Source organism: Vigna unguiculata, chromosome 8, assembly GCF_037176805.1.
Source record: "Vigna unguiculata cultivar grain cowpea cultivar isolate G323 ecotype 2 chromosome 8, ASM3717680v1, whole genome shotgun sequence".
Taxonomy (NCBI): domain Eukaryota; kingdom Viridiplantae; phylum Streptophyta; class Magnoliopsida; order Fabales; family Fabaceae; genus Vigna; species Vigna unguiculata.
Genome location: NC_140799.1, coordinates 38,447,121 through 38,465,752, shown reverse-complemented (window position 1 = coordinate 38,465,752; position 18,632 = coordinate 38,447,121). Strand labels below are relative to the sequence as shown.

General features: G+C 33.8%; 2 protein-coding genes across 4 annotated transcripts; one reads left to right on the top strand and one right to left on the bottom strand.

The window, feature by feature from the left end:
• Nucleotides 1-860: 860 nt before the first annotated feature.
• LOC114193779 (nucleobase-ascorbate transporter 1-like) lies at nt 861-7,517 on the top strand. 3 transcript variants are annotated; one of them, XM_028083713.2, is made up of 14 exons: nt 861-1,112; nt 3,095-3,192; nt 3,289-3,468; nt 4,365-4,465; nt 4,550-4,625; nt 5,175-5,234; nt 5,322-5,509; nt 5,591-5,687; nt 5,874-5,960; nt 6,118-6,176; nt 6,272-6,363; nt 6,492-6,569; nt 6,662-6,822; nt 7,022-7,517. In XM_028083713.2, exons 1-14 carry the CDS (start codon nt 1,037-1,039, stop codon nt 7,232-7,234), a joined length of 1,566 nt encoding a protein of 521 aa, XP_027939514.1. In that variant the 5' UTR covers nt 861-1,036; the 3' UTR covers nt 7,235-7,517. The 3 variants fall into 3 exon arrangements, with proteins under 3 accessions (XP_027939514.1, XP_027939513.1, XP_085522135.1); XM_028083712.2 differs by having other exon boundaries at nt 4,550-4,629; nt 5,317-5,509; XM_085666009.1 differs by having other exon boundaries at nt 4,365-4,472; nt 5,317-5,509.
• A 1,795-nt stretch (nt 7,518-9,312) lies between these two features.
• LOC114194100 (uncharacterized) lies at nt 9,313-16,309 on the bottom strand. Its single transcript, XM_085665787.1, has 3 exons — nt 13,549-16,309; nt 9,896-10,087; nt 9,313-9,797 (listed from the first exon to the last, which is right to left on the bottom strand). Exons 1-3 carry the CDS (start codon nt 16,277-16,279, stop codon nt 9,433-9,435), a joined length of 3,288 nt encoding a protein of 1,095 aa, XP_085521913.1. The 5' UTR covers nt 16,280-16,309; the 3' UTR covers nt 9,313-9,432.
• Nucleotides 16,310-18,632: the final 2,323 nt, after the last annotated feature.

The following is an 18,632-nucleotide window of genomic DNA, read 5'->3' as shown; positions in this document are numbered from 1 at the left end:
AAGTAGCTCATTATATTTCGTATATAAATTTCAATGCAAAAACCTTCTTTATTCTCACAACTGGATTAATTATTTAAATTATTAATGAAATTAAAATATATATTTTTATCTAACATATGTTTTTAACTTAATTAACCTCTAGTAATTACTTTTTAATACTTAATTATTCAAAAAATCAACATCAACATAAAAAAAAATCTAGACAAACTAATATGACTATCCGAAATTCATCTATTTCAATGAAATTTCATATGTAATGTACCAATATAATCTATTGTGTGTAAAGAATATAATCAACTCATATATTTAGAGAAAAGGAAAAAAATATGCTTATTTAATTGAAGATTTGATCAATTATTATGAACTTATTATTTATAACAATTTAAGAATGTGAAATTGAATTAAGAAAATAAATATTTATCACATAAACTTAAAAAAAAAGGTAAGAGGCAATACATTTTAAAGAGATAGAATTTTTTAAAAGTTAAACATTTATATTGTACATAACTTCTTAATTTCATAAAATAAAGTAAAATTAGAACTCACTAAAAACATATTTAATTTGTTTGGATGTTGAAAATTTAGGTATCCATGCATGTGAAGAGATGAAAGCAAAGTTGTATTTGAAACACAGAAAGTCCCATTTACTATTTATTTAGGGCAACATGAAGCATCTCAATGCCTTCAGTACAATCCCAGCAGTGGATGAAACAGTCTTTTTGCGAACCAAAGGACATTTCACTGTCCCCACTTCGAACTCTGTGGGGCCCATGCATGCTTCACTGTGATTCAGGGCTACTTTAGTAAACCATGTCGTTATTCAAAACCAGAAAATAATAACTAGCTTATTCAGGGTGTTACAAACATGCACTTTCCCTTCCCATCATTTCACTAATTAATATTCATGCTTTTTTCTTCACTTTATTTTTGTTGCATACCACTTTACTCTCTTCTCAATTCTTCTTCCTCTTCTTCCTTTTCTTCTTTCCATTAACCTATTTCTTTTTCATCCTTGTATTCATCTCAATCTACCACAATGGCAGACATTACCCATCTCCCTATGGAACAGCTTCAGGACCTTGAATGCTGCTTGGACTCTAATCCTCCCTGGGGTATGTGATATGTTCTATCTCTTTCTCTTCTTATAATATACAATATAAAAATACTACCTTGTTTGTTTCTCTGTACTTTTTCAAGTTGCTCATATCACCTGTCATATATATATAATTTTTTTTTCTATTCCTTTTCATCATTTTCTGTTGTCATCAGACAAAAAAGGGTGTTTTTTTTTTTTGTTTTTGTGATAAAAAAATGGTGCTTGTTACATATTTGGTTTTAAACTTTGATGATCATTTGTGGGCAAACAAGAAAGGAAGGGAAAAGGCTATCTGTTTTGAAGAACAGATGACAATGTTTTGTATTTTCTACAACTGTAGTTACAAACCCAAATGGATGGGATGAAAGAAATGATTTAAAGTTTTTTTCTTTTTGGTCTTGAAGCTATTGCATGTGCTAGGTTTTCTTCCATGTGGGTTTGTTAGTTTTTGAATGCGTTGCTGCGAAAGGTGTGAGACTAGGCTATTACTTCGGGTCTGGTATTATATGGATTGAAAAGTTGAGATTTTTATGTTATTCAGATAGAGTGGGAGTTTGATTTTCTTTTTTTTTTTCTTTCTGTTTTCTGGTCTTTTTCTTCTTGGGTTAGTTTTTAATTTGAAGATAACCTACGCGTTTTAGTTGCATTTTGTTTTTTTTTTTAAATAATCTTCATTTTAACTCGTCTTTTAGTTATGTGAGATAGTTATCACTGTTCTGAGGAAGGCTTTTAATCATGACCATTATAGTGTAATTACCACTTTACCCCACCTCTTCTGGCGTGGTTCAAGGAAAACATAGTTACTAATGACGTTAGGATAAGTGGCCCTACATATTAATTCATTAATAATATACATTAGAATAAGTGTTGGAGAAGACACAAGCGTTGTTCTAAAAAAACTTACATATAGGGGGTACCACTTATATATCCATGTGGGAAATAATAAATGGTACCAAGAGTTTTTCCTCAAGTCAGTGATTTTTTTTTTGTTACTTTTATTAATTAGATTTTTATTAATTAGATATATATATATATATATATATATATATATATATATATATATATATATATATATTCATATTCCTAAAAACAAAGTTGTCAAATTTTTTTTTTCTATTTTATATGATAATGATTCATAGAAAGAACACTTAGGCATCTTTTTCACAATACCAATTTTACAAAAATAACACGAGTCATATTTCTTAAAAGTTAAAAATGACTTGTTAAGCTGAATGATAATGAGCCAAAAATATGTTGAATATTGCAATATTTATAATAAACATGAGTTAACTTTATTCAGAAGAAAACGACTGAAATGTCGGAGAAGTGTTTAGCAAATAGTAGGTGTTGTCTCACCTGTGTTAGAGATTTCTCTAGTATATGACAAAAAAGAACGAATTTTTTATTCGAGACCATGGAGGGGTGTCCCACATGTATTCAGGGTATGTTTGAAAAGTCAACAAATCGGCACACCGGCTCACTTTATTGACTTGTGTCCTAGTAGTGCATAAAAGAAACAAGATAGTGGTATTTGTAGATATCATAGAAAGAAACCCTGCAATAAATTTTCATATATCTGTGTGTGAGATGTGTAGTTAAAGAGTTGAGGATGAAATGCATTATATACATATAGGTCTATTCTAGTGAGAGAATGTATATGGATAGGCCTGGTGGATCCATTAACAGCCAATAGGGTAGATATAATCTTAGAATGTATATTTTGGGAGCAACTCAATCCTATAAAATTGACTTGCAGGATAAGGTTTGCACCCCATTTATATACTGTATTTTGGCCACATGTTTAGATGATGTTGAATATCCAATAAAATCTATGCCTAAGACACACACAATTTGGCATGAAGTCCTTGACTTCTTGTTTTGTAATCAACTGTTTGAAATTTTGAATTGCAGTTTAGATTGTGACCTACGATATTGATGTTTCCAATTTCCTTTACATTCTCTTTCTTGTTAGCTCACTGAGAATTCCTTGTCTTGCAGCTGAAGCTATCCTACTTGCATTTCAAAATTATATATTGATGTTGGGAACAAGTGTGATGATTCCTTCATGGATTGTTCATGCCATGGGAGGAAGTGATGTATGTTGAATTTCTGCTCATGTTAAAACAATTATTGCTTATGACACATTATTGTTGATATTTACATGTTAGTGATTTGGATATTGATACCACTAGGGTGACAAGGCACGGGTAATACAGACTCTGCTCTTTGTAGCTGGCATTAACACACTTCTCCAAACGCTTTTTGGAACCAGATTGCCCACAGTAGTTGGCGGAGGTTCATCTGCATATATATATCCAATTGCTTATATTATCACCGACTCATCATTACAACAAATTAGTGACCCTCATGAAGTAAGTTTCATCTTTCCCTTTCTTCATAACTTTTACTTTCAGAACACATTACATTTTTTTTATTTATTTGTAACATCTAGTCATTTGCAATGATAATTCTTTATTCGTCATTGATTTTGGGACCTGCATACCTTTGTAAGCACTGAATCCTCTATGGGAGCTTTTAGACTCAACAATCCTAAGCACATAACCAAGGATTTATTATTCTTGACAAAATTCAATTATTGTTCTTAAGTGAAACATACCAGGTTTAGTTGATATGCTGGAAAATCATTGATCACTGGAAAATCATCTATTTAACTTTTACCAACTTTGCTATATCCACTTAGAATGGGGATGGGAGGAGTTGAGGTTGGAATAAAGGAGAACTTTTGGCTATCTCAAATACCATGGACTAATACTTGGTATCTCATATTCTACTTATATATCACCTAGATCAGAATGGAAGCCTACCGAATGAATAATCCAATTTTTCAATGCTGATCACTATATTTCCTCTGTGCTGGTTTGGTTCTTAAGAGTTGGTATCAAAGCATTCTACCACATCTCAACTGAAAAGAGAGGCCCAAGGTGGTGATATCAGTATTGATGTTTTGTTATGGGGCTAGTCATCGGACTAATGTATAGTCAGCCCGAATAGGTGCTGTGGCTGTGGAGTTGGCGGGATGTTAGGTTAAGTTGGGATGAGACTGAGTCTCACATTGGAACTGTGAAATTTTATTTTTTGGTTTATAAGGCCTTGTGCATTCCAATTACAATTACTAGCTTTTTGTTGTGTGGTTCTCCTAAGGTGTTCGTATAAGGGAGCAACATAAATTGTGTAAACTTTCTGAGAAATGCACTTAAATTTCTGTCTTGTTTTGAATAATAGATCTTGCCGTGTGATTGCTTTGCAGAGATTTATACAAACAATGCGAGCAATACAAGGAGCTTTAATTGTAGCATCAAGTATTCAGATAATCCTGGGTTACAGCCAAATCTGGGGACTCTTTTCAAGGTTACTGGTAACATGTGACATGTTTGTGAGTTGAAAATGTCTAAATAAATTTCAAGCATTTATTTGTGTGGATCTTCTCTCCAGATTTTTCAGTCCCCTTGGTATGGCACCTGTAGTTGGATTGGTTGGATTAGGATTATTTCAACGTGGATTCCCTGTGGTAGGTGTGACTCAAATCTCCATCTTAATTGTCATGATCTCTATTCTATTGTTTTGGCAAATGGGCTTTTATTGACAGCAGTTTATGTGAATGCAATACAATATCACCATCTAGAATAATTTTTTTTTTGAATAATGATAAACAATAATATTTAAGGTACTTTTCTAGAATCCAATATCCGAGGTTGTTACCTGTTTAAGTGACAACAATTCAATACTGAACTTTGATCCTTCTTTTCAGCACATATGCATTGAGGGTTTTGTATACTTTTATCTTCAAATTATTTGGTAGCAGCATAATTATTAATTTATGTACAGATATTGAGAACATTTTCGGTAGCAAAATTCTTTGATTCACCATGATTACTATATTTCTGAATTATTTGATAGTGTCATAATGCTGTATTTTATTTACATGCAAACATTGATGACATTTTCTTCATCAGAATGTTGTAATTGGTCATGCTCTCTCTATAAGCTTGATGCTTGCCATATTTTTCATACCATGATTATAAATTTACTCCATGTTTTCTACTATCATCTTTTTCAGTTGGGGGACTGTGTAGAAATTGGTATACCGATGCTGTTGTTGGTAATTGGCCTGTCTCAAGTAAGTGCTTTCTTTAACTAAAAATTTATGGTGTGCCTCAAATTATAAATCTTTTCCTAAGACAATCAAACTTGCTATAAAGTGCAGTATCTAAAGCACGTGAGACCATTCAGAGATATCCCTATCTTTGAGCGTTTTCCAGTGTTGATTTGTGTCCCAATTGTTTGGATCTATGCTGTTATCTTGACCGCGAGTGGAGCTTACCGACACAAGCCATCCACAACACAAAATAGTTGTCGAACAGACCGAGCTAATCTGATATCTACTGCCCCATGGTGTGTGAAAAAACCTGTGTTAATTTCTTTGATATGTTCCAAGGTGTTGCTGACTTCGTAGGTTTCTTCATGTTGTACTAGGTTCATGTTCCCATATCCTTTCCAATGGGGTCCACCTACATTTTCTGCCGGCCATTCTTTTGCCATGATGTCAGCAGTTATTGTCTCAATGGTAGAGGTATCTATTCTAATTCCTGATTTTATTTGACATTTTGAAATTTGGCTAGGGGTCTTAGGTCCCCCAAAAGCCTCACAACAATTAGTAAAGAAACAAAACACTGATACAATCACCATAAAGTCTCATGAATATTTTTATGAATTTTCAACAATGTATTGACCTCTTGACATTCACTTCTTGTTGCAGTCAACTGGTGCATACATGGCAGCTTCTCGACTAGCCATTGCTACTCCCCCTCCTGCTTATGTATTGAGTCGAGGCATTGGTTGGCAGGTTAGTCGCTATACACTAGTCATTTATTGTTATTGGATTGGTTGAATAGTTACTATATAGTTACTAAAATTTCAGTCTTTTGAGCTGTTACTAAAAATTTCTAATATTATGGTAAAATTTATGACTGATAGCTTGAGGTGATCTTTCTTTTAACCAGGGAATTGGTGTCTTACTTGATGGTCTCTATGGATCAGTCACTGGTTCCACTGTTTCTGTGTAAGTCTTATTCTACATTGAGTTTTACCTGCAATTGTGTACGATCAAGTATCTTTCTATGGTAGCTTGATGAGCATGATGGCTGATTTTTCTAGGGAAAATGTGGGACTCCTTGGACTAACCCGAGTTGGAAGTCGCAGAGTTGTTCAGATTTCTTCTGGCTTCATGATATTCTTCTCTATTTTAGGTTGGTACAGACAAATCAAAGATTAGCCTGGCTTACTCTGGAAGTAAACCAGTTCCTCGCCATGTTAGAATAGATAGTTTCACTTTATTAAGGGTGTTTTTGTTTTCTTTTTCTGCAATCATATGTAGGAAAATTTGGAGCTGTGTTCGCCTCTATACCCTTCCCAATTTTTGCTGCACTGTACTGCATTCTCTTTGGCCTTGTGGGTATGTCGTATACTCTAAAATAAGATTACATTGCAATACATTATTACTCTTGCTTTGCTTCTCAATTGACTACTACTTTCCCTTGTTTACAGCTTCAATTGGAATATCATTTCTTCAGTTCACAAACCTGAACTGCATGAGAAATCTTATTATCATTGGGCTCACTCTGTTCCTTGGTATATCTGTTCCTCAATTTTTCGATCAATACTGGACTCCTTCACGGCATGGTCTTGTTCATACTAATGCCGGATGGGTTAGTTTACTTTTCCTCAGCCAAACTATATTATACATTATCAAATAATGTGTTATTGTCATGCTATCTCTTTTTAGTCTTCTAAGAAATTTGAACTTTTGAATTTGATTTGGTGTGTAACATGGTTTTTACACTTGCCATCATCAAATAGCCGCTAAGTAGTTTGCTTGGTCTTAATACAAAATTTTCATGTTTGCAGTTCAATGCATTTTTAAATACCTTATTCTCGTCGGCACCAACAGTGGGTTTGATAGTGGCAGTGTTGCTTGATAACACTCTAGAGGTAGAAAGGTCAAAGAAAGATCGAGGGATGCCATGGTGGGTGAAGTTTAGAACGTTTAAAGGAGACAATAGAAACGAAGAATTCTATAACTTGCCATTCAATCTCAATAGGTTCTTCCCGCCAACATGATCGTAATGAAGATGATGAGGGGGGACCAGATTTTCTCGGAGTTGCACGTTCCAGCATTCATGAGTTAGGACTAGCAAAAGCTACTTTTTCTTTAACTACCAGCCAATTTTTTTGTGGACCCCATGTTAAATTGTGGTCCAACAGTTAAGATTCTAAAGCATTTGGTTCATGCTCAGTAGATGCAATAATTGCTACGTACTAATGAGTAATGAGTTCTGTTCCTAGATGTACATGCCTCAACAACTGAATTTAGTGAATTTACTGTATAGTTGTTTCTGTCAAAGCAGCTTTTTGTCTACGTAGGATTCTTGATATTTCATTTTGCAAACGTTAATAGAAAGCAGGTTTTGTAAGGTGCACCAAGCCCAAAACAAGCAAAACTCTAACCTGTTCAACCACACATTTCAAGCATTAATATAGTATCTGTTTCATCAGCTAAAAGCATTAATGATGTACCCTTTATTTTGCAAGGGCATCTGCATCAAAATTACTCTCTATGAAGATGTTTGGTGGACTGATGTGGAATGATTCCTCTGACTAAAGGCTTCAACCAATGAAATATTTTCTAAAGTATATTTTGTTTTGTTTCAAATAGAGAAGGAAACCAAACCAAAAGAAGATAAGACACTACAAAAGAACTGATAGATTTTTTTTTTTGATTTTCTAACGTGTCTTCATAATTGTCACTAATTTTGACGTTTTAAAATATATTAAAAAGATATTTAAAATACTAATACAGCGTATTTTTAATGTTTAGGTAAAAAAAAAGTTAATAAAGAATCTAGACTCGTGAAATAGAAGGGAAACACAACTTTTCATTTTGAATATCCAAACGGTCAAAATTAATGCCATTCTGTCTTTCAACCAGAGGCTATGCAGCATATCTTAAATGTTGTTGTTGTTGTCAAGAATTGGAATCAAATGCAGAACTCAATTTCTTTTAAAGATAACTGTTTCATGTACTATACATTTTACAAGAAAAATGCTAGATAACACGATAGTTAATTACACAAACTACAAATGAATCTGATTGATTCATAATGATATAAAACTGTTTATTTTTGTATGTTTAAATGAATCTGATCAAACACTAATAAAAAACTGTGTTATTCCATCATCAACTCCATTTAATTACTTTGTATATACTCTATATTTCACTGTTTTAAGAGTTTCTTACACAATTGAATCGCAACAAATATTCACTATTTTAACATTTTTTTTAATTTATTAGTTTTAATTTGAGTTTCAATATCTTTAAAAGAAATTAGCTATAATTTAAAACAAATTATATCGCTATACAATCTTTTAATTAATATAAGTATACATTTAATTTAAAATTTAAAATGTTTATTTTTTACAACTTTTAACTATAATATGCTTTGTACGTTTAAAGTTATTTATTTATTCTAATTTTAATTATATAATAAAAATACTAATTCATATAGTTATTGACATTCTAATTTGTTAAATTAGATTACCCCCAATTTCTTAACAAAATTATTTTATTGTACCCAACTTATCTCATTATATAATAATGTGTAAAGACATTATTGACCCTAATCTAACAAAAATATCTAATTGAATCGTTTTAAAAAAATTAAAACTTAATTAGAAAAAAAAAATAAAAAGACCAAAATTAAATAATTAAAATAAATACGACGATAAAATAATGATTTTAGCCTTTCAGCATAAATTAAATATTTTTATTACGAATAAAACATTGGGTACAAATTAGATACATACTTGTGGTAAAAAACCATTTATGATTTTCACCAAACATTCTATTTCTAGACGGCTAAAGATAAAGATAAACGATAGATAAAACATGCAAAAATTTATTTTGCAAGATATTGATATATAATGTAGGATAATGATATTTTGACTACAAAATTTTGACAACTTTTTTTTATAATATGATATGTTATTTTTTAAGTGGTTTTCCATTTTTTTTCTTTTTCTCATTCTCATTATTCAAAAACCACTTAAAAGATTACGCATTATGTTGTAAAAGAAAATTGTTAAAATTTAGTAGTCAAAATATCATTGTTCTATAATATATTAGGATAAAATTTCATAACTTAAACAATTTATTGCCCACCACCAATTTATTGCCAAATATTTCCAGACAACACATGATAAGCAGCATGAGAGAGGAAAAAAGAACTCTAAACTTATTGGAACACACAAGGAAACCATGTTCAATAATTTTGAAGTTGTCCAAGAACAATGGTGTTGAGTGTATCCCTCGTTAAAGGTGACTTAGGCATCACAAACTTGTTATAAACATCTTCCATGGTTGGACGAGAAAGTGGTCTTTCATTCAAACAAGCAAATGCCACTTTTGCAATGATTACCACCTCCTTAACAACTGGCATCACTGGAAAAGGTAATCGTTGGTCCATCACATCCTTCAATAGCAAATTAGCTGTTACTGATGTTGAAGATGGTGAATGCATCGAAGAAATCAAATCTCCTGGGTGATTTCCGATTATTATTTCCAAACAAAGCACCCCAAAACTGAACACATCACATTTCTCATTCACTTCCATTGTATAAGCAAGCTCTGCATATGCATCAAATTATGTTACACAAAAGGTGGCAATGCTTATTATTGAAACAAATGAAGAGTTTCTTAAGATGGAAAAAAGTTAAGGGCCTAACCTGGTGCAGCATATCCATAAGTGCCTGCAAACGAAGTTAAATTACGTGAATTAGGATTAAGAATCTTTGCTGTTCCAAAGTCAGATAAGCGAGCTTCATATTCCAAATCTATGAGAACATTCTTGCTTGATATGTCACGATGAACAATAGAAGGAGAGCAACCATGGTGCATATGATACATGTTGGAACTGTCTAACACTACAGGTCACGCACACACACAATATGCAGAGAAAAACAGGATAAAAATTTTCTCATTAACTGCAACAGCAATACACAAATTATATAAACTGTCAGGATGACAGTTATTACAATCACACACGAAATATTATAGTTATTGCAACTATAAAAGAAACAAACAACTCTTTGATTAATTTCAACACTCCCTCTTAATCAAAGAGTCCAAACACCTTACACCCAAGAACTCTCTCAATCTTTCAAACCTCGTCTGTTTGAAAGATTTTGTGAAAATATCAGCAACCTGTTCTTCAGTACCACAATGCACCAGTTCAATTCTACCTTTGCTGACTTGATCTCTCAAAAAATGAAATTTGGTCTCAATATGTTTACTTCTGCCATGGAAAACTGGATTCTTGGAAAGACATATTGCAGATTTGTTATCTACAAACAACTGCACAGGTCTTGCACACTTCACCTTAAGTTCATCCAGTAAATTTTCCAACCACAAGCACTGACTAGCAGCCTCTGCAGCTGCTATATATTCAGCCTCACAGGATGACAAAGCCACCACGTTTTGCTTCCTAGAGCACCAAGAGATTGGTGCATTTGCATATCTGAACAAATAACCATAGGTGCTCTTTCTCTCAACCTTATCTCCACACCAATCAGAGTCAGAAAAAGCTTCCAGATTAACTAAAGTGCTTTTATCCCCTTTAGGAAACAGTAGACCATATCCCATTGTACCCTTTAAATACCTTAGTATATGTTTAGCTACAGCCATATGTGGCACTCTCGGATTGTGCATGAATCTGCTAACAAGACCAACTCCATAATTGATATCCGGTCTACTGTTGCATAGGAATCGAAGAGATCCCACAATTTGCTTGAATAGAGTTACATCTACTGGTTTTGCATCTCGTTCCTCAGTCAGCTTCAAGCCTGCCATGACTGGTGTGCATGTAGGGTTACAAACCTCCATGCCAAACCTTTTTAGAATCTCACAAGTGTATCTCTTCTGGTGCAAAAATATCCCTTCACGACAGTGTACAAATTCAAGACCGAGAAAATAATTCAGAGTGCCTAGATCTGTCATTTCAAACTGTGATTTCATGTCTCTCTTGAAATTTTCAATGTCTGCCACCAAATTCCCAGTAACAACCAAATCATCTACATAGAGGCAAACCAGTAAAAGATTTTGTAGTTGCGTTACCTTCACATAGACTCCAAATTCCACTGTGCACTTGGTAAAACCTTCCTTGAATAGAAAAGAATCAATTAGTTTGTTCCAAGCTCTAGGGGCTTGCTTAAGACCGTATAATGCTTTCCTTAGCCTGTAAACTTGTGATTCATGACCCTTTATTTCAAATCCAGGTGGCTGCTTGATGTAGACTTCCTCCTCCAAAGGGCCATTAAGAAAGGCTGATTTCACGTCAAGTTGACATACTCTCCAGTTGTTAAGGCTAGCCATAGCAATCACCAAGCGTACAGTCTCCATTCTAGCTACTGGTGCGTACACATCAGTGTAGTCAATACCAGGCCTTTGAAGGAACCCCTTTGCAACAAGTCTAGCCTTGTGTTTGGCTATAGATCCATCTGGCATAAATTTAACTTTAAACACCCATTTAACATCAATAGGATGTTTGTTGAGAGGTAAGTTTGAAAGCTCCCAGGTTTTGTTTCTCTCGATAGCTTCAATTTCTTCAAGCATCGCACTCCTCCATTCTTTGATGTTAATAGCCTGCTTCCAATCCAATGGTTCAGCACCCGCCATAAAAGCAAAATGGGCCATTTCTCCATTATCTGCTATCTCAGAATCATTGTAGACTTCATAATCAGAAAGTCTGGATGAAGGAAATCGTGTTCGATGGGATCTTCTAGTGTCATCAGCTACAATATCACCACTAATAAAATCACCAGCAGTATTAGGTTCTAAAGTCACCACTTTGTCTTCCAGAACACAAGGAATGTGTAGGACTGCATCAGTTTCCCAACTCCAAGCTGCTGCCTCGTCCACAACTACGTCCCTGCTTATCACTACCTGTTGTTTCCTTGGGTCATATAACTTGTAGGCTCCTGTTGGGTGATAGCCAATCAAGATAAGAGACTCACTCTTGTCATCTAATTTCTTCCTCCTTTCATCCGGAATGTGCCTGTAACAGATTGACCCAAAGACCTTCAAGTGTTGGACAGATGGCTTGATTCCAGACCATGCTCCCTCTGGTGTCATAGTTTTCATTTTCTTCGTGGGACACCTGTTCAAAAGATAGGCAGCGGTGCTTACTGCCTCACCCCAGTAGCAGTGTGGGAGTTTTTTTGCTTTTAGCATGCATCTAGTCATGTCTAGTAGGGTCCTATTTCTTCTCTCTGCCAGACCATTATGTTGTGGTGTGTAGGGTGCAGTTGTCTCATGTACTATTCCCTTTTCTGTACAAAAGTCACAAAAATCCTTGGAGTTGTATTCACCTCCACCGTCTGTCCTAAGGATCTTTAATTTCTTTTCTGCCTGTCTTTCAACCAGTGAACAAAATTTTACAAAAATTTGGAACACTTCACGTTTTTCTCTTATCACATATAACCAGATCTTCCTTGTGAATTCATCAACAAAGGTGACAAAATATCTGCTACCACTGAACGAAGGTGTATCCAAGGGCCCACATACATCAGAATAAACCACTTCAAGTGGTTGTCGTGATCGGTGTTGAGCAACAGTTTTAAAATTCTTCCTTGGTTGTTTACCTACTAAACATCCCTCACACGGTTTCGTGGGAGAACGTAATGATGGCATACCACACACCATCTGACTGTTGCTTAACTTGTTCAGACTTTTGAAATTAAGGTGGCCAAACCTATAATGCCACAACCAACTCTCCTCCTCAACATTAGTGGCAGCCAAACATTGAATTGCTGTAGCATTGAGGTGCACTTTAAACGTTCTATTTCGGGACAATGGTGCCTTGATCACCAGTCTCTGCTTAGAATCATAAATATCTATATGATTTTGCTGCATGTTCATCACATACCCCTTTTCCAGCAATTGTCCTAAACTAATAAGATTATTCTTCATGTTTGGGACATATAACACGTCACTCATATACGCTGTTTTCCCATCATTCCGAGTAATCACAACCTTGCCAATCCCTTCAGCAATTATAGTGCTGTTGTCTGCAAACCGAACACTATTTTTCACATGTGGATTAAGATCAATTAACCAGTCACGATTCCCAGTCATATGATTGGAGCATCCTGTATCAAGATACCAGGATGTGCAATCTTCATCATTGTCTGTGGTTGCCATTAGCAAGATTGGATCTGAATCAGACCCTTCTTCCTCTTGCACCAAATTTGCCTCTTCAGTCGTCTTCCCTTTCTTGTTATCATTATCTTGCCAACACTCAGAAGAATAGTGACCCCATTTCTCACAATTGTAGCACTGGATTCTCCTCTTGTCTACAATCTTCTTGTTATCTCTTGTCTACAATACAAAGCATTTGCCACACCTTTAACAACGTTAACCCTCTTATTCCAGTCAAACATTGATGCATGTGTGTCGTTGTTTAGTACTTTGTCCAAGCTGCCACCTTCTACGAACTCATAAACCAAGAAACGATAGCGTGGATGTTCACAAAACCCATGCAACTTCACAATGTTACGATGTTTGATTTCTGTCAGGGTTCGAACTTCAGATGTAAAAGCCTTAAAATCAACCATTTCACTGTCAACTTCAACCTGAAGTTTCTTCACAGCAACAATCTGGCCAGAGGGTAAGATGGCCTTGTAAACACCTCCAAACCCTCCTTTTCCGATGAGATATCTTTCATCGAAATTATTCGTTGCTTCGATGATTGTTTCATGCACTATTTTCCCATCATAATGCAATATAGAAAAAAGATCTCCATTTTTTTCTTCTCTCTCTTGCTTTTTGATTTTTCTTGCTTTTTGCCAATGAATGTATAGTGAAACTCCAACAACAAATAATGCACCCAAAGTAAGGAAGAGTAACATCTTGATCTTCTTACGATGAGGATTGTGACTCAACAACTGCGGGCAAGGCATCAGCCCAGAAGCATAGCCACACAAGTTTTTGTTGTTCTGCAATGCTTGAAATGGAGCCTTAAGGAAGGCTCGATTGTTAGGAATTGGACCCTCTAATTGGTTATTAGATATGTCAACGTTTGTCAAACTGAGCATATCCTTAAAACTTGAGGAAATGTTTCCGCTGAGATTGTTGTGGGAGAGGTTCAAGTTTTCCAACATCTTCAATTTTCGAAGTGTTGCTGGAATTTTTCCATTCAACAAATTCCAACTAAGATCAAGTTCTCGAAGATGTTGCAGTTGGCTAAATTCAGACGGAATGCTTTCATTTAATTTGTTATGGCTTAAGTTCAAGTGATTTAACTTGAGCAACCTTCCGAGCTGTTTTGGGATTGGACCACTTAAAACATTTGTTGAAAGATCAAAGATCCGAAGTTGCTTTAAGGAACCAATTTCGAAGGGAATGTTGCCTGAAAGATTGTTGTTACTTATGGAGAGTTCAAACAACTGGGTCAAGTTCCCAAGTTCTTTTGGAATCTTTCCCGTTAGGCTGTTTGAAGAAAGTTTAAGCCTTTGTAATTTAGGTGCCTGGCCTAACTCTGGGGGTATACCACCGAATAATCTGTTGTATGAGATAAACAGGCCTATGAGATTATGACATTTGACCCAATTTGATGAAAGGTGACCGTTGAAGGCATTTCTACTCAGATCAATGTACTCCAAATTTGGATACATACCAAAATCATTAATGTTTCCCATCAACATATTTTCTGCAAGGTTGAGCCTTTCAAGACTAGAGCAGTTCTTCAAACTTGATGGAATTGGGCCAGTGAAACGATTTTCATTGGCTGCAAAACATAAAAGTGACCCTCCAAGGCAAATATATTGTGGCAAAGGGCCAGTGAAATGATTAGAGCTTAGTTGTAAATTTACTAAATTGGTAAGGTTACTTGTTGCTGCTGAGAAATTTCCGGTAAGTTTGTTCACATGAAGTAATAGGAAGGTAAGCTTAGTCAAATTTCTGAAGATAGAGGGAATAGGTCCAGAAAGTTTGTTTTGTGCAAGGTTAAGCTTTTCTAGATTGACCAAGTTTCCTATGGAAGCAGGAATTGAACCAGAAAGCATGTTTTCAGACATGGACAATTCAATGAGCTTTGTCAAGTTTCCAAGAGAGGAAGGAATTGACCCCTGTAGTTGATTACGAGTGAGCTGAAGTTTCATCAAATTAGCCAGGTCTCCTATGGAAGAAGGGATTAGCCCAGAAATATGATTTTTTAACAATTTGATTGTTGTGAGATGATGAAGTCCTCCCAAATGCTCAGGGATAGGACCAGAGAGAAGGTTGTTGAAGAGGATAAGTTCTTGTAAATTTGTCAAGTTTCTTAGTGAAGGGATTGTACCAGAGAGATGGTTGGATGATAAATCAAGTGTAACAAGATTTGTCAACATTCCAATTGTGAGGGGGATGGAACCAGAAAGTTGATTTGCTCTCAAGAACAGATACTCCAAGTTATGCAGTGTCCCTATTTCTTGGGGGATGGAATCACTAAAGTAATTATGATCCATTCTCAACTCAGAAAGTTTGGACATGTTACCAAGTTGACGAGGAATAGGTCCACCGAGGTTGTTGTAACTTACATGAAACCTCAGAAGCTTAGGAAAGGATGAGAAGTTTAGATTGAGAAGTGTACCTTTTAGTCCAAAGTTTACAAGATTTATAGTGCTGATAGAGTTGGATTCATCACAAACTATGCCCTTCCACTTGCAAGGGCTAGTGAAAGTAGACCAAGAAGACAAGGAAACCTGGCTTTGGTTATCAAGGCTGGCTTTCCACTTCAATAGAGCACTTGCTTCAATGTTTTTATCTTCGACAGCTTCATGGCCAAACATAACAGTACCGTTGGATAAAGAAACACCAGAAACTTCCGAGGAAGAGAACCTTAAAAGTGAGAAGAAAAAGGTGATGAGAATAAACTGAAATGTTACAAGCTTTGTGAACATCATGTTGGACTTTGAGGTAAGAGATGAATGCTCACAAAATGGTGTTTTTCCTTTCTGCACTATGTAGTGCAATTGTTGTATTCCTCTCGTCAAGTAGGGTCCATTACTTGAATACTGTTTGCTTGAAAAATAGCATGCAGCGAGAAACAGTGTCGCTACTGAAGAGTTCATCATCAACTTTTCAATTTTATGCTACACGAACTAAATTCTAATTCATTGTATCTAACACGATTCCATTCCTGTAAATTTAATAATTTATTGACGTGTAAGCTTTACTCTATTACTGAGAAGTAAGAAAATTATGAATATCAAATTGTATTAAGAAGTTAAAAAATCTGAAACGAAGCAAGTATATCTTAGTTTAATGTAAAAATTCAAATGTGAGTCTAAGTTTGACCTTGGTTAGAAATGAGAAAGTAGAGCATTATATAAAAACAAACATAAACTCATTATCTTAAGATTTTGGGTTGAGAGTGGTATCAATGCCTTATATAATTAGGCTTGAGTGTCGTTGGTTAAATTCTATGTAAACCTAACATTTAAGTTGTTGATTATAATCCAACGCAGGAACAATCCAGTATCAACCTTCGTACCATACTTGAACGTTAGATAGTAACGCAAGTACATTCACGTTTATTGACTGTTCATGAATAGTTTTATTCAGAACAAATTTACAATTAAAATAGTTTCACCATTTATGAGAATATACGATCCATATCAGCAACATTTGTGAGAAGAGAACATCTGTTTCTGTAGTTGTTGATTCATTAATTTTGATGAGGTACCAATATTTATTTTCACGTGCTAGAATGAATAGAAAGACAGGTTCCTTAGTTGCAGCTTTAAAGTAACAACACCAATGAATCCATCAATCCATAAGATAATTATTATGTTGACCCACACATTTCACACTCACCAAACATCTAATGACAAAATAGAAATCACATATTTTATTTCTGCAAGAGGAAATTTGAACTGCCATTCATTCGACACATCATTTTCAATTCACAGAATGAATTGCATCTATCACCATCAAAACCTGTTGGTTCCTCTCCGACCAAATTCATCAGTTTTTTTTTTTCTTTAAATTTATATAACTTTTTAAAAGTTTAAAATCAAAACTTTATATCAAATAATAAAATGAGCTATCTTATAATTTCAGCAGAATTAAAGATTTGAAAATCAAATTATCTTTTTCATTTTCTATTTTCTATGACAATGATACCATGACTCCTATATTTTATTTTTTAATGTAGTTTAGTGTGTATCATTGATTATTGTACCACCATTTTTTTCTTTTAAAAAATTAATTACTCACACTAAGTCACGTTAAAAAATAAAAAAATAATAATCAAATTATAATTTTTAATTTTCTATTGTCCTATATATCCATCCTACTACCGAAAGTTCAAAAACAATCATCAATTTTATTAGATAACAAAAATTACATGTCATTAAGTTTTAGGAATGATGCATTGACATTATACCAAATTGATTATAAACAAAAGGAAAAGAACAATGGTGCATTATTGATCATATGCTATTTCTTGTGTCATTATTCATTGAGAAATGTTAACAGCCAAACAACCATAGATCTGGACCAGAAATTTTCAATTATGTGTGTACCTTTTGCCAATTGAGATGAACACCTTTCAACAAATTATAGCTCACATGCCTTATTTAATCAAGTATTCGGGTACGTTTGGTAATATATTAATTTGTTTTGTAGTCTTTTAGCTCTTATTTTATAAATGAATTTTAGAAATTATTTTCAAATATTAAATACTATTTTTTACTTCATCATAAATCTAGTCTATTTTAGTTTTAAATAAGATACATGGTCTTCCTACTTTTAGAAAAAATATATAATTTTGATCCAATCTTTAGTTTTGTATAAATTATTTACTTTATACTTAATTACTTAAACCATGCTTTTATGATATCTTAAATGAATGTAGTAAGTCCAAAGTTCCTGAATCTAAGGGGAAAAACTATACATTAAATTGTAAATTTTTTATCAGAAAATGTAGAATAAGAAAATATTTTATTTCAATGTGGAGAAAATAGATGGATTTTTTTTTACTTAAACTTAAAAAATAAAAGGTTAAATATGTTATTGGTCCTTCAAATTTAAGTGAAATTTGTAATTAGTTTATCTTTAAAATTTTTGACCAATTTAGTCTTTCATTTTTAAAAATGAGTAATTTAGTCCTTTTAACCAAATTTTGTGAAGTTTATCTTACATTTCAAGCGCATTTCATGATAGTATTTGAATTATTTACATTGTTTGACACATTTTTATTTCAATGTTAACTCAAATATTGTCATAAAATACGTTTAAAATGTCAAATAAACTTAACAAAATTTGGTAAAAACAACTAAATTCACGCATTTATAAAGATGAATGATTAAATTGGTATAAAATTTAGAAGAGTAACTAATTCCAAAATTTATTGAAACTTGAGAGACAAAAAAATATATTTAATAAAAAAAAACATCATATTTATATTTTAATTTCTTTCCTTTA